General features: G+C 37.6%; 1 protein-coding gene and 1 pseudogene across 9 annotated transcripts in view; both read right to left on the bottom strand.

Annotated features, from left to right (window-relative positions):
- The window catches only part of PDE4D (phosphodiesterase 4D), a 1,501,314-nt gene that overhangs the window by 275,919 nt on the left and 1,201,173 nt on the right, over nt 1–24,222 (bottom strand). Inside the window, exon 1 of one of the 9 annotated variants that reach the window (XM_045999300.1) lies at nt 6,437–7,203. The exons of the other annotated variants lie outside the window; for them this stretch is intronic. Within the exon in view, the coding sequence (XP_045855256.1) occupies nt 6,437–6,501 (65 nt within the window). The 5' untranslated portion in view covers nt 6,502–7,203. Of the gene's footprint in view, nt 1–6,436; nt 7,204–24,222 lie in introns of those variants that run through there. 9 annotated transcript variants of the gene reach the window in all.
- On the bottom strand, nt 16,719–18,024 carry LOC123938178 (annotated as a pseudogene).

Raw genomic sequence — 24,222 nt, 5'->3', positions numbered from 1 at the left:
CTGGAGTACAGAAAACAGAAATGATTCTCCAGTAGCAGGGTAACACTACAGAAAGTAGAACTAAAAAGATCTTAGTGTTTATTGGCTTCCAAACAATATTCCTTGGTACCCTAGAGCTCTTTGTCAGAATTTCAAGGGCAGAAATTGGATTTGAGATGTGGGGAGAAAGGTACAAATTCAGGGGTGATTTTCTTATATGTATGTTTATGTATTCTTATGTACCTATTTCATACATATGTATGTTTTAGCAACTTTACCTCTATATATCAAATATACATATAATTTTAAATCTTCCATATATACTCACTTATTTATATTACCATTTCATTTATAAAAAGTGTTCCATTGAGAAGAGCATATTTGAAATTCATGGATCTAGCTCACCCTCTTTATTTTACAGTGAGTGAACGTTTCTATCGAGGGACTAGGTGGCTTCTCCAGGGACACAGCAAGTTAAAAGTAGGCTAGACAAAGGACAAAGGGCTTTTTCAAGGAATCTCATAACTTACGACTTTAAAGACTATACCTATCCGTAATCTAAAATCTACTTTGTGGGGCGCCTGGGTGGCTCAGTGGGTTAAAGCCTCTGCCTTCGGCTCAGGTCATGATCCCAGGGTCCTGGGATCGAGCCCCACATCGGGCTCTCTGCTCCGCGGGGAGCCTGCTTCCTCCTCTCTCTCTCTCTCTGCCTGCTTCTCTGCCTACTTGTGATCTCTGTCTGTCACATAAATAAATAAAATATTTAAAAAAAAATAAAATAAAATAAAATCTACTTTGTGCTTCCCTAGTTAGGTTTTAAATGATACTCAAAGGATCTTAATCACTTTTCCTAAAAGCTGTGTATCTTTAAGTCTTATATAACAGAGGCGATACAAGCTTGAGTAAGAGGATAAGAAAAGTTTATCACATGCGCAAAACTCTGAACCAACCTAAGCCATGTCACAGAATATACTGCACAGGTAGAAAGTATGCAAATTCCATTTGTTTTCCCCTTTACAAACATTTCTAAGATAAAAGGTGTAGGAAGGGAGATTCTGTACCTTTTTCAAAGCTGACTTAAATCAATAAAAAACTTATTACAGAGTCTGAGATATAGTATTTATTTCTAAACTGAAGCCTTACACAGCTTTCAGAGAAGAAAGAAAGACGATCTATTCAAAACTGGAAGGCATTGAACTTTTGCTCTTTATTTCCCTGTAATAGGGAACAGATGACCTTATTTGCTACCAAAAGAGAATACACTAGCCTGTAGGCTATAATTGCAGCATCTTTCAAACAGCTGTTTTCAATACCCATCATCAGCCCTAAACTTAATAGGCTATCATAAATCTAAAAAGACAACTTCCAATTTATTTTCTCAATATCTAACAAAACATTTTACTGTGTTTAGATGTATTCACAAGAGGGACACTTTTATACAGTCATTAAAAACGATAATTACGTAAACAGTAGAGGGAGGCAACATGATGAGGTAAAAAGAGCAGTCTTTGGAGCAGGCCCAGTGGAGTTCTGATCCCAGCCTTCCCTGGCAATTGAATGGCCTTGACCAAGTTATTTCACTATATAGGCTCATTTCCTCTTCTCCAAAATGTGGATCGACAACTCTTTCCATGTTGTTATAAAGACAAAATAAGACACTGTATGTAAAATTCTGCCCAGAGTTTTCATTCAAAACACACTCAATAAAACCAAAGCTTCATAGAAAAGTAGAAAAAGTAGAAAAAAATGTCACTATGTTAAGTAAAACAGAGCACAGAAACGGTATTCACAACCACTGATTAAAATATGCAAGTTAAGTTAAAAAAAAAAAAAAGAAAGAAAAAAAAGAAAAAAGATGAGGCTGGGATACTGGCGATTTTGAGTAATTTTCCTCCAAAATACTATTCAATATTGTCACATCTTTTTATTCTCAATTATAAGTCCAGTCAGTGCTTTTTACTGGGATCATGAGGTCAATATAAGAGTTCTCAGTCAGCCTGAATTTTTACCTTAGGAGAAGAAAGTTGATAGGAAAAAAAGCAATTTATTGATCACTTGCTGATCTGAGCAGCAACACTGTAAGAAAATTGAATCTGATAGATATTGAACACTTATTCCCTGTATTTTGGACATAGAGCACACTGTTGTTTACCAGATGTGTAGGCATCTACACACAAAAAGATGAGCTCACTATTGCACATGGTAGTTCTATTTTGAATCTATTTAACCTTCAAGGTATAATACTTGCTTGACGAAAACACTCATACAATATTGAAGTACAGTGACAAGAACAGAAATTCTCTCTTAACTCCCGTCCTATCATTTTTACCCTCACAGTTAAGCAACTACTACAAAAGGCTTTGGAAGAGCCTTCAAGACTGTTTGTATGTCTACAGTCCTAAGCATAACTTTTATATATTCAATAATCTGTTTCAAAATTTGCTTTATAAAAAAACCCCACTGTTACATTTTAGACAGCAGCATCTCTTTTCTCCCCAGTGTACATAATGAACAATCTTAAACATAGCACGTATATGCCAAATAATGGACACCCGATAGCAGAAAAGAACAAAATCCAGTTTTAAAAGCCAAAATTCTCTTTATATTTATATTTGGAAGGTTAATCATTTTTTTATTTAAACTGAATTACTTAAGTCTTAATTAATGAAAAGTATCTCGGGGCACCTAGGTGGTTCAGTGGGTTGGGCCACTGCCTTCGGCTCAGGTCATGATCTCAGGGTCCTGGGATGGAGTCTCCCATCAGGCTCTCTGCTCAGCAGGGAGCCTGCTTCCCTCTCTCTCTCTCTCTCTCTCTGCCTACTTGTGATCTCTCTCTGTCAAATAAATAAATAAAGTCTTTAAAAAAAAAATGAAAAGTATCTCTGGGATAGGTTTGTGAATGATAAAATGCTATGATATTATAGTATTATTATAATATTTAGTTGCTGATTAAAATTGAATTTAAGACCTGAACAATTAGAATATTTATGGAAATTTAACTCAGTCACTTCTTTCTTATATAGAATTTAAAGGCAGATTATTATTATTGCAATAACCAGAAAGGCAAACAATGCCCCCAATCGATGAACTTGCTAATTTTATTAACTTTATGAGTATAAAAAATACATATATTAAGTTTTTTCAACTTCATTCATGCATGCAAATTTTTAAAGGAATGCTAAAGGATAAATATCATAATTATATTCTACTGGTGCATACTAAGTACTGGTGCATACTAAGTACTCAATAACTACCAGCTGAATAAATAGAAACAACCTAGTATTTATCCTTATTATATAATATTCTATATTTCTTTTTTTTTAAAGATTTTATTTATTTATTTGAGAGAGAATGAGAAAGAGAGAAAGGGAGCATGAGAAGAGGGAGGGTCAGAGGGAGAAGCACACTCCCCACTAACCAGGGAGCCTAATACAGGACTCGCTCTGGGGACTCCAGGACCACGACTGGAGCTGAAGGCAGTCAGTCGCCCAACCAACTGAGCCACACAGCCGTCTCTATATAATATTCTATATTTCTGACACCTGTAAGTACAAGGAAACAAATTGATTTCAGGATTAATTTTACTTTCTCAAAATTCATAAAATTTTAACTGTGAGGCTTTTCTCCTAAGTATATGGATTAAAAGGAAAGGTATATGCTATCATTAGGAGTTCATATGAAATCCCTTTTAAAAATGTGACTGTCTCACAGGGATTTAATCAGGGCTATAAACCACAAGCTGGTATGGATTGCTTTTTCTGGTATTGGTTGGAGAGAAATAAAGAGGAAAAAATAAAGGAAAAATAGTCTGAAACACTGGATTCTTGCAGAAGGCAGTTAGCAAACTTCCAAAGGTAGCATTTGGCTTGGAGGTGTCTGAGGGGAAAGTAGTTCCCGTTTTGGAGAAAGCAGGCCAATGGAACAGAAAATAGATTTAGAATAAATCTATGAATAGAATAAAATAGATTTAAAAAAGCAAAATGGAGATGATAATGCCAAAAGATGGGTCCCCAAGAACAAAGTACTCAGATGTCCAGAATGAAATAAAATCATCTGAAATATGGATTAATGGCAAATCAGGAGGTCTCTCTTGTGGGAAGTCTAGTGTTAAGAGCATGAAGTCGTCACGGCATTTGAAAAGGAAAGGAGGTGTAGTGTGGGAGCTGGTGTGATTTAGAAATTACAACAGAAAAGTTGGTAAGGAGAAGATATTGCCCCACAGAGCTCTCTGGGGCCTGTATGTGCAGAGGTACCAAGAGAAAGATGCTGCTATTTTTTTTTAGTTAAGTAAATATATAGATGCATCTCTATACATACATATTTCCTCTCTATATTTAATCTATAATCTATATAAATTTCACTATATATAACTATAAACAAAGGTATATATATATATATATATATATATATATAGTATTTGAATTGATAAAAGGGATAATAAAATGTTAACACTGTAATTATAGCCCTTACAACCTCAGGCCAAATGATTGAGGCAGCACTGGTGTACTTAAGCAGTTATGATATCAATAAGTGAGATGTAAGATTAATAACCGGGAAGGCATCCCTAGTGTGCTGTTATATCTAGCAATCATTTAGTATAAAGAGACATTTATTTCTTACATAAAAACCATTCTAACCCCAACACCATGCAAAATTTTTAAACTTAAATGGAACAATACACACATCCGCAAGTTAATATTTTTAAAAATATATTTTGAACTATCTCCTTATTTATTTATGAAAAATAACTTACAGTATTTAGAATAATAGAGTAGTGGTGGAAAAAAATACACTGTCAACCTCAGAGGAGTAAAGAATGTCAATGTTACTAGATACCTCGAATGAACCAATCATAACCCATTGAAATCGCAATTTAAAATTAAGTCTCCTGAAGTTTAGGCAGAAAGGGGAATGGGTTAGTTAAATACTATTTATTCAAGTATCAGATTAGTTTTCACATAGATAAGATAGAAATCACAGATGAATAAAAAGCATGTATTTAATAAATTCTGATTACCCATTTATTTTGGCCAGCGATTTATATTAGCTATGGTAATTAATAAGGACTATAAGTATTTCCCAGCATTCATTATTTGGCATAAAAGAACTGTACAAATTAATTTGCAGATGTGAACTTTTCTTTAAATAAGCTCAAGGAGGAACTTATTGCATATATTCTTTAAAACAATTTTTGTTTACATATATTCTTTAAAGAGGAATCACAAGTGACATAAGAGAGAACCTGCATCTATAGTTTTAAAACAAGTAATACTACTGAAGGGACAGTTCTTAATTCTAGGCCCCTGTGAAACAGTAGGACAATAACAGCAACTGATAACCCAATCACATAAAAGTGGGCTGACTTCCTTACACAAATATGAATATTTGCATGTGTGTTTGACTGCTGATATATTAATACATAGGAGATTTTGCCTGCCTACTTCTATCCTATCCCCAACCACCCGTCCATGATTATTGCTTTTATTTCCCCATGTGAAGCATAGTTATTTCCATTTCAAAGAGCTGAGCTTATTCTTTATATAATCAAGCAGTAAGATAAACAAAGTAAGATTAACCTCTGAAAAGTATTCTGTCAATAACTAATCTAGACACAGAAGTCACTTTATTGGGAACTATTCCTTAAGGGCTATTTGCTTATGAGCATATCAAATCAGGGGAAATAATAGATTAAAATATTAAAATAAATCTAAATTAAGATACTTTTTAAGAAATTAAACACTTGTTTTATTGCTGTGTTTCATAAAGTATTGAATATCAAGCAATTTATTTTTACTGTATCTTTACCTATACACTTGTTTTTAGGCTGAATTAATAATTTTTATAATCTTGAACACATATTTTTCATTAGACTGAAAACACTAAAGTTACCAAACCAACATGACCCGGGAACATTATTAATAGAATAAAACATCTAAGATGAATGAATGATTGGCAACCTGATATATATCAGCCACATAGTTAAATTCAGGTTAGTTATATGATTAAAGATACATAACATTATTAATTTCTCTAACATATCTGTATCTGTGCTAAAATCCAAGATATTTTCTGGACACAATGATAAAGACTGCCAACTACCAGTCTGCTTGTAGCAGGCAAGAAACATGAGAAAACAAGACCAAATCAGACAGTGAAAAATGACAAGTTTTCTTCTAAACTCCCAACATATATGCAAGTTTCTTTCCTTCCTAAAAATTATCATCAAATGAATCGCTGTAGTCCACATGGAGTTAAAGAAATGTGGGCACCCCTATTTTTAGAACAGACAAAAATGAACACAAAATAGACAATGAAAGTGTTCCCAATACTGTGCTTTCCTACAAAGCCTTAACATCCCACGTAACTCTAGAACTTCATCAGCAATTACTAAAGACTCTAGTATTACATCAATCTTAAAAGGAAAGAAGGGGAGAAGCACAAGAGAAAAGCACATTACCAAGCTGCCTCTGTAGTCCTTAAGGAACTTGTAGACCGGGATCTTGGCTTCATAATAATGCTCATTTTGGGAAAAAAAGGAAAAAGAAACAAAAAAGAAGAAAAACAAAGAAAAAGAAAAATGTCTTCAAGTATTTTGATTAATACATTTCAGCTGGCTTTCTACAAAGATGATTTTAAATATATTCCATTTCCAAGGGAGGCTGCTTGAAGAAATCCAAATTTCCCGGAGTCCAGCTCAGGCCCCCAGTCCAGAACATAAGGAAGCTTCTAAGACACAGGAGCTCTTTCCTCTTTCATGCTGAATTTACTCCAGTACCAGGCTGTTCAGAAGTGAACAGTTTCTTTTATGTTTTGCATTGCCAAGGGAGGAACTGAATTTTGAATCTATTCTTCATCTGGTCACAAGGAAAACCAACACAGTGAAAGAGCCACTTGATCTTGTCTTTTCTGCAAATCTCTCTTAAAGGTTTCCAACACTCTCAAAGTACTCAGGTAGAGTGAAAGGGAAAGAAAATGACTGCAAGTTACTGAACACCAGAGAGCTGTCAGGGAAGTTCCATTTCAGGGCGACCACAAGAAAACACTCTTCTCTGGAGAGCCAAGAAGTCAGTGAGAGAACAGAGCCCTCCACACTTCAGCGGGGCCCTGTGCTTTACCTGTGAATGCAATTTCCGCTGTGTCCCCTGCTTAGAATCTGACTCCAAGCCTTTGTGAATGAGAACTATCATTCAATATCGCCAGGCAGAAACTATTCCTCAAGGGCTGTGTGACGTCTGTAGGAAGGCAGTTCAAAACATCGCAGGGAAGTGAGAGAGGCAAAAAAAAAAAAAAAAAAAAAAAAAGCAGCAACCAGCAGGGCAGCGTCAATTGCTGAAACTTACAAAGCAAAGGGGCAGACAGACCAGCGCCAGGGACCAGGATTGTAAACCAGCCAAGCAGACAGACCTCTCCAAACTTATAAAACTATTTCCTCCTCTGGGAAATGAGGTGTCTGTGTTATTCAGGGTAAGATTCCCTGACCGCCTTTATGAGGAACACGCCCCTTGGCAACTGACGTGTTTCTCTCCCCTTCAACAAAAAGGTGATTTTCTCAAAGTTCCACACGGACACTAAAATTTCTCATTAGAAGCGTAGGTAAGAGACTTGAGGGCTTAATAGTTGTTATTCTGAGCCTATTTAATGAAATGTCACGCTTTGAATTAGGTTGTAGATACGCAAACTGCCTCTTGGAAATTAAACAGAGTGTAGCAGGCATCGCTGCATCAGATCACGCTGGAATGTTTAAACTGAAATATCTAATATATTACCGCTGGATAAGTGGCTACATGTACTAAGGCTGTTTCCTTGCACAATGTTTTCTAAACCTTATTTCTTTTTTTTTTCTTTTTAAGATTTTATTTATTTATTTGACAGAGAGAGATCACAAGTAGGCAGAGAGGCAAGCAAAGAGAGAGGAGGAAGCAGGCTCCCTGCCGAACAGAGAGCCCAATGCAGGACGCGATCCCAGGACCCTGAGATCATGACCCGAGCTGAAGGCAGAGGCTTAACCCACTGAGCCACCCAGGCACCCCATAAACCTTATTTCTTTTTGAAAATCATATGCAAATTTTATTGATCTCTATACACTGAAGGTTCTGCATTTGTTAAGTCTTAACCACTCTCAGTAAGGAATGAAGCTCTTACCCTATCATCTTAACATCTCTTACTATTGTGAAGTCCAATCCCTGCCCCCACTCCGACGGCTGAAATGAAAACTGTTCTATTATAATAGACATAAACTACACTGATTTGAATTATTCCTAGGAGAAGGAACATTTGACCACCTGGCTATTTCCCACCAAACATAAGCACAGAGGATATATATTCTTCAGTGTGTGCCAACTTCAGTTATTTTGCATGTGAATTATCGACTGAAAATAATTTAAGGATTCTGATTCTTTAAACGACATTAGTTAGTACGTTGGTTCTCTAGTCTGACGTGAACTTGGTATTTATTTAGCATTTGCAGGCAGGATGTTGGAGTGCAATTGTGACCCACCCAAAGGATTTGGAAAATTAATGTCGTAAGGCATCCCGCCAGGGGCTCGGGCTGCTTACTGCAACGAAATCTTCAGCTCCTCCCCTGGTCACACTTCAAGGTATAGTTGTGATTTTTGTCTCCTCTCAGTGACACTCAGGCTCTTAAGGTAAATGCTAATAAATTACTTTCCTATGACTGCTCAAGGAGAGTCACATTCCCAGTTCTGTTTCATGCTTACTGTATTTCTGGTACTGGAAGGCAGGGTAACAAATCACGTATTTTTAGAAATTCAAAAGAAAGTGTGTGAGATTACTCATGGGGGGGTGGTTCCAGGAGGAGATATATCTTCTATCTCCTCAGAATTTTAACATGGGAAATAAAAGAACAGAGTACAAGTAAGCAATTACTATTATTTACATGAAGCACCGTTCTCTTCTGTGTAAGGTCTATCAAATAGCCTCTGGTTGCCATTTCAGCAAGAAAATGTCAATGGTCACAGAATGTAATGTCTGAATGTTGTGTGTTAAACTTTCCTGAAATAATCAGCCCTGTATTTTACCATCCCCCAGAAGGCTCTCTGTCCCATTGAGATTTCTTAGCTCACTGTTATTCCCTTCAAGTCACATACACATAAGAGATTAGTGCTGCCCCACAAGCTTTTCCTTACGTACTTGCTCAGTGTTCTGTATATTTATTCTAAGTGTCTATCTCTGAAAATCCTAACCCACTTATTGGGTAGCTCCTAAACACTGTATATAATAGTCCTATAATGACAAATATATCATCCTTGTCCCCAAAGAAGACAAGATGAAGTGGGGTATCTCACAAGGTACTCAACTAACCAGAACACTCAAAGCTTCTTGGACAGGTGACAAGGTTGCTCACAGAGAAAGAAAGATGCACAGTACCATCAGGCTACTGAGACTTGAATTTTTATTTTACTTCTACTTGTAATATTTAAGGTAGTGACAGATTAAAAAACTAACAGTACTCATTCAATATTGCAGTGTCTTCTCCACTCTAAGTCAGTTTTTCACACATCCATTTCTAAAATAATGTTTTGTAATCTGACTGTTGTGACTGTTTTCCTCCGAAATGCTTCTCAGAATGAAGCAGATAGGGCGCTGCCCCCAAATTCTTGTTGGTAAACAAGTATATATTATACAAACTAACAAAAATGTTGGAACCTAGGATGACTGAACATTAGGAACCATATGGCTCTTGTCTAAAGAGGTCTGGAGAATATGTATTTGATCCAGAAGCTGCTATTCTTTCTAGCTTTCACACGGTATATTCAATTATATAATGTTATTTAGATTTCTATTTGACTATTGTCACCACAACATTTCAATGGACCTCAGATGTACAAGTTCCTTTGAGTCATCTATCTGTATGTATTTCTGTTGAATTAAACCACTGTGTAATGTGATGTTTCCTGAGTTTCAGTCATTTGTACATGATTTCCACAAGTTTTACCGTATTGGCACACAATCTATACCATTACTTACTTGATACTTTTCTTCACTGATGCAATTTTTAACTCAAATAATTTAGATTTAAAAGATAACTTATACTTATTTGGTAAATGTGTTAGATATGTTGTTTATTCCCACCCCTGCCACGCAAGTATTAATTGAAAAAAAAGAGTCCAAGTACCACCTAAAATCTCTCCCATACCACTAATAATGCCCATAATGCAATATGGGTAACACTCATGTGGAAAACACCAATTGCATATAAGTAAATTAGCTGCACCTTAAAATATGATTTCCCTTTCTCTTATCATTTAATGCTGAGCATGGGACATGGGACTAACGATATTTACCAAGTGCTAAGAACCAAATATGAAGCTTTAAGCAGAACCAATTAAATGAGGTGTTAAGGAATGATTTTACCATGCAATGCAACTTCTCTCAGATTTTATTACTTTGAAATACTCTGCCCATTTTGAAATCGTCTCTGAGTCAACTCTTAATTTCAGATTACAGTTAGATACTCTACACTTTCCAATCTGTCATGGGCAAATCTTAGAGAATCACATTATGAGCGAACAGAACATTCATGTCTGTCAAATGCCCTTAAATTCAGCATGGCAGATTATGTCAAATAACATACTGGGAAAAGTAACAACAGAGCTGCAGTTTTTAAAAAGTTTCCTGGTATTCTATACTGAATCTTAACATTCCTAAGAACAAGTCACTTTGAAGTCTTGTATCATTTCCTCATAATTGAGAAATAATGTGGTATTTTTCTTATCTGGAGGGGAATTTCAGGCAGATTCAAGCAGTTTCTCATCTTAATTACACTCACTAAGTAAACAGTTGGAGTCAAGGATCTTCCTATATGTGTGAACCTCCTTGGAGTTAAATTCCCTCATTCCTGAGGAAAAACCCAGAGTATTGTATTTTAAAGCTTCTGACCTTTGGATTTTCTACATCTTTTGTAAAACATTAGGTTAGAATCATAATCATCATGATTTTTATGTCCCACACATATTAATTTTGCTTTTGTTGTCATATACAAAAAAATCATCGCCAAGACCAACATTAAGGAGTTTCCCACGTTTTTTTCTAGGAGTTTCTTACAGTTTCAAGGCTCATATTTAAGTCTTTAATTCATTTAGGGTTAAATTTTGTGAGTGATATAAGATGGGGATCCACTTTCATTCTTTTTCATATGGATATACAGTTTTCCCAACACCATTTATTGACGAGATCATCCTTGCCCCATTGTATGTTCTTGGCTCCTTTGTTGGAAATTAACTGACCCATAGATGCACAGCTTTACTTCTGGACTTTTTATTCTGTTGCATTGATCTATAAATCTTTTTTTATGTTAGTACCATACTGTTTGGGTTACTAGAGCTTTGTAATATGGTTTGAAATCATTAGTATGATGCCTCCAGCTTTACCCTTTCTCAAGATTGCTTTGGCTGTTTATGGTCTTTCATGGTCGTATGAATTTTAAGATTTTTTTTCTATTTTTGTGAAAAATGCCATTGGGATTTTGATAGGAATTGCAATGAATCTTTACATCAAACTAAAAAGTTTCTTCATAAAGGAAGACATCAAAATCATTTTTGGTTTTGTACCCAATTCTAACATGTATGTGTGTCTTCAGGGGAAGTGGGCTTCCCCCTACCAACAAGCAATTCTTTTGACACCAGTATACTGTCTCAGAATTCAAATCAGTTCTGACCACCATCTACCCAAGGCATCAGATTCCAGAGGTTAAGGGCACTCTCATAAGAATGCATTACCTCTGGGCACCTGGGTGGCTTGGTCCTTAAGCATCTGCTCAGGTCATGATCCCAGGGTTCTGAGATAGAGCCCTGCATCAGGCTCCCTGCTCTGCAGGAAGTCTGCTTCTCCCTTTTCCACTCCCCCTGCTTGTGCTCCCTCTCTTCCTTTCTCTCTGTCAAATAAATAAATTTAAAAATCTTTAAAAAAAATGCATTCCTTCCCCTTCAGATGCTAGTTACAAGCCTGAGTTGTTAATATGTTTTTCTGAACAACCAGCTATAGATTGGCAGTTCCCACAACCCTTTCCTCAGAATCAGCTATTACCTGAAGCAGCTATAAATCAGAAATTACCCCCTCTTTGATACCCTCCTTGTGTTCAATTAATTTGCTATTTACTAGAATGTCTCCCAGAACATTTGAAACTTATTTATTGACTAAGTTTTCCATTTATTATAAAAGCATAATTCAGGAATAGCCAGTCAGTTGGAAGAGGTGCACAGGGCAAAGTGTGGGAAAAGGAGCAGAGCTTTCTGGTTCTCTTCCCTTTAGTCACTCTGCCCCTTCTCCACATGTTCACCAGCCTAGAAGCTTTCTGAACCCAATCCTTTTGGGTTTTTATGGAGGGGTCACAGATCATTGACCACTGATTCAATCTTCAGCTCCTCTCCCCTCCCCAGAGGTGGGGAGGGGTTAGGTGGGACTGAAAATTCTAACCCTCTAATCCAGGCTGGTTCCCCTGGCAACCAGTCCCCATCCTTGGGTTACCTAGTGCTTTCCCAAAGTCACTGTATTAGCATAACATAGGATACTTTCATCATTATTATCACAGGGAATTCAAGGACTGCAGAATCTGAGAACTAGGAACCAGTGGATTAAGACTAAGTATATATGAAAAATATATATATTTCTCATAAATCACAATATCACAAACATCAAAGGGCAAGCTATGGAATAAGAAAAGACATTTTTTTGCAAACCACATATCTGTGAAGGGGTAAATATCCAAAGTGTACAAAGAATCCAGACAACGTAATTGCAAAAAAAAAAAAAAAAAAAAAAAAAAATCCAAATAATACAATTAAAACATAAGCAAAGACCTGGGTACACATTTTTCCAAGATGTACAAACGGCAGATAGGTATATGAAAAGGTGTTCAACATCATTAATCATAGTAATGCAAATCAAAATGACAATAAGTACCAGCTCACATATATTAGCATATCTTTTCTCGAAAAGACTGGAGACTAGTGCTTGCTAGGGTGTGGAGAAAAGGGAACCCTTGTACACTGGTGGAGTGAATGTAAATTGGTGCAACCACATGGAAAACAGTATGGAGGTTCCTTAAAAAATTAAAAATAGAGCTAACATATGATTCAGCAATCCCACTACTGATTCAACATCTGAAAATAAATAAATAAATAAATAAATAAAATCAGTATCTCAAAGAGATGTCTGCACTCCTATGTTCACTGCAGCAATATTCACAATACCCAAGATATTAAAACAACCCTGGTATTAGTGGATGGATGAGTGGATAAAGACAATGTACTATATTTATATAGGTATCATATTTAAAAAAATATATAATCCTATTCTATTACATATATATGTATATACATTTATGTCTATATATGTATGTGTAGGTGTGTTTATATATAATGGAATATTACTTGGCCATGAGAAAGAAGGAAACCATGTCATTTGTGACAACATATATGTATAATCTAAAAGAAAAAAGGAAAAGTCAAAAACTGTTAGAAATGAAAAGTTGAATGGTGGTACCAGGAACTGGGGGTGTGTGGGAAACAGGGTGGGGGGTGCTGGTCAAAGCATACAAGACTTCAGTGTTCTACACATCTAATATACAATATGGTAACTACAGTTAATACTGTACCGGATATTTGCAGTTTGCTAACACAGTAGATCTTGGGCATTTTAATTTTTAAAATTTTTTAAGATTTTATTTGTTTATTTGACAGAGAGAGAGAGGTCACAAGTAGGCAGAGAGGCAGACAGAGAGAAGGGGAAGCAGGCTCCCTGCTGAGCAGAGCCACCCCCCCCACCCCACCCACAACCCCTCCCCCAATGCAGGGCTGGATCCCAGGACCATGAGATCACAACCTGAGCAGAAGGTAGAGGCTTAACCCACTGAGCCACCAGGGGCCCCAATCTTAGGCATTTTAAGCCCCTTCTCCCCAAAATTGGTTAGCTATGTGAGGTGACAGGTATATTAAATACCCTGATTGTGATAATCACTTCATAATGTATTTGTATATCAAAAATAATTGCATTGTACACTTCAATTTAAATATATGTAATTTCAGGGAGCGCCTGGGTGGCTCCGTGGGTTAAAGCCTCTGCCTTGGGCTCAGGTCATGATCCCGGGGTCCTGGGATGGAGCCCCGCATTGGGCTCTCTTCTCATCAGGAAGCCTGCTTCCCCCTCTCTCTCTGCCTGCCTCTCTGCTTACTTGTGATCTCTGTCTGTCAAATAAATAAACATAATTTTTAAAATAAATAAACATATGTAATTTCATTCATCATTTATACTTCAATACAGCTGGGGTAAAAAGGAGAAAGACTGACATTTTACTTGATATAATATCAAGAAATTAAACTCTAACAGAATAATGTAAAAAGTAAACAGAGTACAAAACAGTGACACACAAAAAATGCATATAAAAGAGAGAATCATCATAGCCAAACCTGGTTCCTTATAAAGAATAATAAACTGACACACACCTAGCAATTCTGATCAATAACTAAATTGAGAAAACACAAATTATCAGTATTGATGCCTATGGACATAAAAAATAATGAAAATAGATTATGAACACGATTATCCCAATAAATTTGGAAATTTAAACAACATGGGCAAATCTCTTAAAAATTGAAAAAATAAACAAAACAGATGAACAAAGGGGAAGGGAAGGAAAAATAAAATAAGATGAAAATAGGGAGACAAACTCTAAGAAGCACTGAACTCTAGGGAACAAACTGAGGGTTGCTGGTGGGGAGGTGGGTTGGGGGAAGGGATAATTGGGTGATGGGCATTAAGGAGGGCACGTGATGTAATGAGTACTGGGTGCTATATGCAACTGATGAATCACTAAACTCTACTCCTGAAACTAGTAATACAGTACAGGTTAACTAAATTGAATTTAAATAAAATTAAAAAAAAAAAAAGACATGGGAAAACTAAATCATTCTACACGGATTAGATATTAAATCTGTATTTAAAAATTAATTAAAAACAATAAAGCTTTCCTCCTGAGGTAAGGGAAACAAAATAAATTTAAGAAAAGAACAGTGAATGGGGTGCCTGGGTGGCTCAGTGGGTTAAAGCCTCTGCCTTCCGCTTAGGTCATAGTCCCAGGGTCCTGGGATTGAGCCCACATTGGGCTCTCTGCTCTGCAGGGAGCCTGCTTCCTCCTCTCTCTCTCTGTCTGCCTCTCTGCCTAGTTGTAATTTCTCTCTGTCAAATAAATAAAATAAAATAAAATACAAAGAAAAGAACAGTGAAGCTTTTACATACAAAAATAATAATAATCACTGTTATTTATTAATCACCTGCTAAATATATAAGACATACTTTATTATTTATTTATAACAACAACTCTACAAGTTAGGTGTTATAATACTATTTTTATGAACAAATATAACCAGTGATTTGTTCACAGTCCCATCATTGGAGGCAGAAAAAGTATTTGTATCCAGATACAGTATCTGGTGTGTTGAGGAGGAGGGAGGTTGATGTGTTGGGGGTGGGTGTGTGTGGGTGGGTGTGTGCCCCTGCATGATGGGAGGAAGAAGGTAGGAGATTAAAAATAGCTACTCTGTTGTTTGACTGTGGCAATGAGTAATGATCCATTAAAAATAGTGTGTATGTTACAGGTATAACAATAGACATATTTAATATTTAATACAATTTTAGAGTTTTAAAGATATCCAGGATTAAATAATCTAGATCACAGTCCTTGTTTCTAGTTTTTAGGTTCATAAAGACTATAACGAAGGTATATATAACATTTTCTCAAGTCCATTAGCCATAAAATGTGATAAGGACTTCAGCCATACTCATTACATGGGTAGTGGTGTTCTGCTGTTACCTACACAGCAGATGGCATTTGGATGCCTCATTAGGTAATACTGACTAACAAATGATCACTTTAAAAGGTAACAATATGTGAGACCTCTGATAATGTATGGATTTAAACCTTTGTCAACAAATCACATTTTCTACTAAAAGGGCAGAAAACTACCTTTTTTTTTTAAATCCAGGATTAATTTAATTTTAAAAACAAATACAAGCTATCAATTCACTCTTCTCAACTCAACTGGATGGTCTACCCGTGGTATAACTGTCAGGTAAAAACATACATCTTTACAAATTGGTGGTCCCAAGTTTTTTTTAAAAAAACCATTTCACAGAAAGGAAAGAAATATGAAAACAGCTCAAGAAATACACTAACAAGCAAAAATATATGGGGAAAGAGGAACACATAGTTTTGACTTAACTGAAGAAACAGAGGAGACTGGTTTACATAGGAAAATGTGCATACTGGAAAGTCAGGTGTGAAAATGTTAGATTAGGAATTTATATGACTTGAATCTCCCCCATTTCCTGATTAAAAATGACATCTTTTGCTATTTATACTTCATGGCTCAGACACCTCCCTCACCTGTCTCTACTCCTTCCTCACTTTAGCCTTTACTTAAAGGAGTCTGAAAAACTTGGGGATATAGCCGAAGAAGAAAAATAACCACACACAATATTCCCCTTTCTGTGGCTACATTAGACCTTTGTTTCTAGAAAATTCCTGAAGAAAATTTAAATATAAGTCTGTGCCTTTACTGAATCAAGTCCCCCAGTTAATATTTAAAAAAATCCCTCTGTTTGGGCTAGTAAGATTGTTGATGTACGTAGCATAGAGGGATAGCCAAACAAGGTCTGTGTCTCAAAACCAGTGTTAAATCAATCTCAGCGTTGAGAGGGTAAAAAAGGGGAGTCTAAAATCACAAGAAGTGCAAACATATCTAGGACCCTTGTCCTTCTGGATCCACGCTTCCCTCAGGATCTTCATCATTATAAATGTTCTCTACCATTTGCCACACTTGCATGATACTGTCTTCTGATACAGAACAAATCACCCAAGGTTCATTGGGATTCCAGGAGAAATAAGTTATCTCGGCAGTGTGACCACCATGAATAAACAATTCTGGTGGCCCATCTTCTGCAACTTCCAGGATTGTTCCTTTCCAATTTTACTTAAAACCCAAACATTCAGTCTGCAATCAGTACCACTGGAAGCCAAAATGGTCTCACTGTGAGACGACCACTGAACCTGGAATATTTCATCCTTATGTGATTCAAAGGAATGCAACTTAAGTTTCAGATTTCTCAGATATCACAAGGCAACAATCTTGTTGGCTGATCCTGTGGCTAGAATGAACTCACTATAAGGATTGAAAGATAGGCAGTTCACTTGAGCAGTGTGAGCATCAGCTGAGTGGCTTGGTTTGGAAGTATTGTTTGAACAAGTATCCCAGATCATAAGTTTCTGATCATCAGCAACTGACCCAAACAGAGACTCACGGAGCAGATGCCAGAAAACATCTTCTACTACTGCTGTATGCCCTGTAAAAGATGGTCTTCACGTCCACAACTTTTCCTTCCTTTGGAACAGCACTGATGTCCCAGAGGCAGATGGTGTGGTCATCTGAAGCACTAAGTTAAGTGCCCACTGAGATTTGGGTTCCAATAAAGTCCATAGCCTTCCTTCTGACGCATCCTTCTGATGCGTCCATGGCGATGCAAGTCTGGGTTGCACTCTCCAGAAGGGTCTGGTTTGGAAGGACGTTTTGTATAGTTAAAAAGAAGGGCATCACTGGATGGAGTTTTTGTTGCAAAGATGCAAGTGTTCTGGGGGCATATAATGAGCCTGGTTTACGTCTCCTTCATGGTTGATCTTGATTTCTATTTCAATTTTCCCACTAACTGAGCCAAAACCTCCAAATTCTCCTTTCTCACTGTCGTAGTGTGAAACATCAAACAGCATCATCATTAAGGATTGCACACTGGCTGTTATAGGATGGTTTTGTTCATCCGATGTATGTGTTCCCAGGACAAGTTGATGAATGCTGAAGTCTTTCCCTTCTGGTCTGGTTACATCTGGAATCCACTAAGCAGTTAGGCTAGGCCGCTCAGAGCAAGGGTCATCACCAAATTGTAAAGAAAAGGGGTGTTCTTTTTCCATATTCTGTACTCTTCATTGATCACATGTTCTTCTACTGCTTCATAAGAGGCTGCCTCCTTGTCGGCCATGGCGGGCAGGCAAGCCGGAAGGATCCCAGGATCAAGCATTGCGGGAGGGGCCAGAAAACCCCTTTTTAAAACTGAATCCAACTTTTCTCCATGGAATCAGTAATGTAGACACAAAATGCATTTTGCAATTGACTTTTGGGACTTTGCACTAATTCAAAATATTGGATGAAGAAACCACTGCAGGGATCAAATAAATGATCTAACCCAAAATTTCATAAGTGACGTAGTATTTCCTTTGTATTCTATCTCTTCTGTTCCTCCCCTGTTACCCTTCAGGTTCGTTTTTTTTTTTTTTTTTTTTTTTTAAGATTTTATTTATTTATTTGACAGACAGAGATCATAAGCAGGCAGAGAGGCAGGCAGAGAGGAAGAGAAGCAGGCTCCCTGCCAAGCAGAGAGCCTGATGCAGGGCTCCATCCCAAGATCCTGAGATCATTACCTGAGCCGAAGGCAGAGGCTTTGACCCACTGAGCCACCCAGGTTCTTTTTGATTCTCAAATGCATCTGTGCAAATTTAACCTCACTTTTAACTAAATATTTGAATGCTATTCAAGAAATGCAAATAGTGATAAGAGCAGGATCCTCAAATTCCTGCATTGATCCCTGACCCCAGTTCATAAATGGAGGTGGGCCCTAGAAAGGTGATGGTAAGCTCTGGGTGCAGAGGTGGGGCTTGTGCCCTGGGAGGAAGCATTCTACCTGGGCATCCAAGATATCACTGGAACATTCCTTCCTCTGGGGTGGCTTGTTTTTTTAAAGATGGATGTAGATCTGCCTGTTCACATTTTGGTGTGGGCAGAGAAGGGAACTGAGAGCTTGCTAATCAGTTTGCAGATGTTCATTTAATCCTTCTGTTTGCATAGTCATCCCTCTTTCTGCCCTCTGCCAATTATTACAGACGATCTGTCTTTTGTTAGGAGGGATGTGAGGTATAGTGACTATATTGAGAAAGAGTGAGGGCTGGCAGATAATTATATGTTATACATACCTTTATATATTCCCTACTTTCAGAGCTTGCTCATCTCCCGAAGTACTTCCTGGGGTCTGGGGGCAGCTCAGCTTACTTGTCTTCAGTATTTTACCCTTATTTGGTTAACTCATTGGCCACTTCTCCATCCACTTCTATCTTTATTCATCATGGCTTGAAGTTACACATAGTTCCTAGTTTCCGCAAATATGGGCTCTACTTTCTTGTTTCTTGAACTAATTATTGATTTAGGTGATGTTTTTAGCAAAAAATGGAGCACGAAAGTCTTTTATCCACCATTTACAAGTTAAAAATCTATATGTTTTACTCTAAAATAAAGGAACTGGTTATGTCTATCAAGGCCCAAATATTAAAAATTCTTTTTATCAAATGACTAAATATATTTTGGTTCTCTATAAGTCATGGGTCAAGATTATTTTTTGTTGTAGTAAAATATATGTAACATAAAATTTAACATTTTAATCCTTTTTAGGTATGGTTCAATAGCATTAAATACATTCACATTTGTTGTGTACCATAACCACCATCCATTTCCAGAACTTTCTCATTTTACCAAACTGAAACTCTGTACCCATTAAACAATTAACTCTCTACTCCCCACTTGCCCCAGCATCTAATAGCCACTATTCTACTTTCTGTTTCTTTAAATTTGATGACTCTAGATACCTCACATAAGAGGAATCAGGAAGATTAAATTTTAATGGTAGATTTAAAGTCTGATAGCAAGTCTTATTCTAGATGTCTCATTCTTAAAGAGAAAACGCATTAGAAAAAAAGTTTAAGACAACAATTCTCACCTCAAGAAATCAATGTACTTGTTTATTCAGCACTGATTCTTTTATAAAGTATTGCTTGCTATTAATTACATAGACACAGACAAAACCAAGAACAAAAATACCGGCCTTGACCAACATCTGGTGTGTTTCCTTTTAAATCATCCCTTTATCTGTTATTTTGTTTCAGTATATACAAACGTTATCAGTGCATATCCACACTAGCCATGTCAGAACTTTAGTTCTAAGGGGCTCCTAGGTGGCTCAGTCAGTTAACAGACTGCCTTCAGCTTGGGTCATGATCCCAGGATCCTGGGATTGAGTCCCCAGTTGCTTCTCCCTTTGCCCCTCCTGCAGCTGTGCTCTTGCTCTGTCTCTCGCAAATGAATAAATAAAAAAAAAAAATTTTTAAAAGCAAAAACTTCAGTTCCGATTTCAAATTTATAATAACCCCAATGTGAAATCAAGTGGTTCCTAACTATACCTAACCGAAGAGATAAATATTCTAAAATTAAATTGTATTTATAAAAATCATTGTTAGATTTTTTTTTTTTAATTTGACAGACAAGTAGGCAGAGAGGCAGGCAGAGACAGAGAGAGGAGGAAGTAGGCTCCCCGCTGAGCAGAGAGCCCAATACAGGGCTTGATCCCAGGACCCTGGAATCATGACCTGAGCTGAAGGCAGAGGCTTTAACCCACTGAGCCACCCAGGCGCCCCCATTTTTAGATTTTTTGAAAGAGACAGGATAACTGGAAAAATCACACTGCCACATTACCATTTTGTAATATTGTGAAGCGAATGGAGGTGTTCATTAAAGTAGGATTTGGAAAATAGTCTGCCAGAATGTGCTCTGATGATAATTTAATGCCTGATGCAATAGACAATGCCGAAAACTGATTTATTAGAAAGCAAACTATCATTGGGCCCATTTAATTTACGTTTATGTGATAACATTTTCTCCTGCCCGTCTTAAAAGTAATGGTAAAATAATCTAGGCAATACAAGCAATTTCTCCTTGACCACATGACAAATAAGTTCTACTTAATATAAAAGATCTGCTCTTTGAGATAATGTATATTAATTATGGAGAGCATACAGGATCAGGTTAAAAAGTGGCCTTTGGTGTCAGGCTGCCTGCATTCAAATCCAAGTTACACTAATGACCAGTTTTTTGACCTTGAACAAGTTACTTAGCTTATCCAGGCCCTAGTTTCCTCCACTATAAAACAGAGATAAAAAAGGGCTTTGTTGGGGCGCCTGGGTGGCTAGTGGGTTAAAGCCTCTGCTTTCAGCTCAGGTTATGATCCCAGAGTCCTGGGATCAAGCCCCGCATCTGGCTCTCTGCTCAGCAGGGAGCCTGCTTCCTCCTCTCTCTGCCTGCCTCTCTGCCTACTTGTGATCTCTGTCTGTCAAATAAATAAATAAAATCTTAAAAAAAAGGGGGGGGGGCTTCGTGAAGATTAAATGAGACACCAAAAACCTTGGCCGAGTGTTTGGCATATATTAAGGGCTCAATAAATAATACATATTATTAAAGATAAATTTTAAAAGAAAGTTCAGTGAATATGGAGAAAAGCAGTTTTAAAACTGAAAATTATGTGATACAACAATACTTTGATTTAAAAAAAATTATTTTGTGTTTTCATCTTAGTTTTGCCGCCAATCCACTGACTTCATTTACACAATGGATTGTAAATAGTTCCCCACCCCCCACTCAGACTTTGAAGATTTAGTGTCTGCATTGTCTCTGGGTTATTTTTCAAAGACACAAGCCTTCAAATGTTAAACTCCCTGCTTAAAAACCTTCAGGAGATTCCCATTCCTTATAGAATCCAGGGCCACCTTCTCTTTGTGGTAAATGAAAACTTCTACCATTTGGATGCAATTTATCACTCAGCCTGGCCCTTAATAACTAATTTTTCATAACCTAGTATGGCAGCCATGTAACAGCGCTTGCCTTGCGCCGAATCTGCCTGCGCTCTTTCTCCTGACTGGGGAGTGTTGCATCTTCTTCTCCCTTCTCTGCAAGTAAATGTTCTCCTCCTCCTTCAAGATCTAACACAAGTAGCAGCAAAGGCCATGTAAGTCCAAGGCAAACTTGGAAGTTCTCTCTCCTTGGCTTCATTCAATCTATGAACATCTTGGGTTAATTCTGATGATGATGGTGATTCACTTGGGTGTGATGTATCCACAATGTATGGTAGGACACACTGGAAATCATAGGGACATCGCAGTTCCTTAGTCACTGACCAGGCCACTGATTTTTGCTGTCTTACCTTCGAAAAGAACTTAATCTCATCAAGGCTCAACACTGTCTTCTAAAAAATGTGACAGGGGGCCTGGGTGGCTCAGTGGGTTAAAGCCTCTGCCTTCGGCTCAGGTCATGATCCCAATGTCCTAGGATCAAGCCCCACATTGGGCTCTCTACTCAGTGGGGAGTCTGCTTCCCACCCCCCCCCACCTGCCTCTCTGCCTACTTGTGATCTCTGTCAAATAAATAAATAAAACCTTCTTTAAATAAATAAATAAAATTTAAAATGGGACAATACATGTGCCTCCCTTCCTCCCAGGGTTGTTTTAGGATGAATGAGAAAACATTGCTTTATCTGCACTCCCATGCTATCACTTTCAGATCTTTACACATGTTTCTCTGGCAGCATTATTCTTTTTCCATTTTCCTCTCTTTTTTTGGTCAGCGATTAACTCAGGGGTCAACTCCCCTAGTCTCACTGCTTTGCAGTTTGATGAGGTGTCCTGGGCTAAGCAAATATCTAGATGCTGTTGCTAATTCCAAGCAGGGTGCTGGTGAATGCTCAAGTGTGAGCCTCTCATTTGGCTAAGGGGACAGGATCATGGCTTCCCATCCACGTGTTCCCAGTTGCCAGGCTCCAAAGAGACACTTGGGCCTCCATGATATGTGAGTTCCCTGAAAACAGGGAATTATTCACCTTTGTATTCACAGTACCTAGCACAATATCTGCCTCACAGGGTGTTTGCTTAACAACAGAATAAATCTTTGGTCAACAGTGGTAGATAAGCCTTTTACAGATTTTCTTCCTGTGTCCTTTTGTGGCATTTGCTTCATGGCTGGAATTTCAAAAATTGAGTCTTGTCTGTTTTCTTTTTCATAAGCCTCTATCCCTGAGAGCTACTCTTGACACCTTCTTTGCCAAAACAGAGCTCCCAGATCCTTACAATAAAAATGATCTCCCAAAGAAAAAGGAGCAGGGAAGAAATACACTGGGAAAAGTCATTGGCAAGCTCTGACCAGACCTGAGCATTACTGTTAAGGAGAGAGAGGAGGATCTTTCCCAAATATTTAGGAAAAACAGCCTTAATCTGGAGAAAATATTAGGTAATGTACTGTTCAACCCAGAGAGAGTATTTGAATTCTCCTAGGGACCTTTTGGAAGCTCAGTTCAAAGGAATAACTTTTCCAGGAAGAGTTTCCCCACATTTGGCAGGGAAATAGAGTGCTTATGGCATCTTATAAAATCTGCCCAATTCAGGAGACTTGCCAGCCTATGAATGAGATGTCTGTGCCTCTGAAGGGGACAATTCTGGGCAATGCTCTGAAAACCTGTTTAGAGTCACTGAGTGTTTTACACGTGTTACCGCATTCACTTGTATGCTAATCACATGAAGCTTTTATCTACTCATTTGTCAGATGATGGAACTTAAGTACAGAGAGAGTGCTTGCCCAGCTAGTGGAGTGGGAGAACCAGACGAGAGAGCTCAGGCCTTCTGGCTCCAGAGGAAGGAATCTAAAAACAATAGCCTCATCACATTCCAGGCACAAGGTAAGAGGCTCTGCACACATGTCATGTCATTTAATATTTAAAATAGACTCATAAGATAGGTTCTATAATTTCCTCAGTTGAGGAAGCTAAAGTTCCTAAGAAGTTAAGTAACATGCTCAGGGCTTTATGCTGGGACTTAGATTTGTCTTTTATAAAAGCCAAACATCATTTGGGGAAAACGAGGATGTCAAGAAGTAAAAAGCATCTCAAAAGGAGAATTATTTTTTAACTTGCTTAAGCAACTGTTAGACATATTTGACAGGATGGATACACTTACCACCCCTGACCACGGTTTTGTTTTTGTGGACATGACACTGAAATCCTTAGAAATTAATCATTATTTTCATTCTAGGTACAAAACTTACAAATATTTCAAGTATTCACATGCCCGATAGTATGTGTATAAATAAATGTGGTATTCAACAGTAACTTTAGAAAAAGAAATTCAGGGACACCTGGGTGGCTCAGTGGGTTAAGCCTCTGCCTTCAGCTCAGGTCGTGATCCCAGGGTTCTGGGATCGAGCCCCGCATCGGGCTCGCTGTTCAGCAGGGAGCCTTCTTCCCCCTCTGTCTGCCTGCCTCTCTGCCTACTAGTGACTTCTCTTTAAAAAAAAAAGGGGTGCCTGGGTGGCTCAG

The sequence above is a fragment of the Meles meles genome, chromosome 3 (genome assembly GCF_922984935.1).
Source record: "Meles meles chromosome 3, mMelMel3.1 paternal haplotype, whole genome shotgun sequence".
In the NCBI taxonomy this organism is placed as follows: domain Eukaryota; kingdom Metazoa; phylum Chordata; class Mammalia; order Carnivora; family Mustelidae; genus Meles; species Meles meles.
This window is presented reverse-complemented; position numbering and strand designations above follow the sequence as displayed.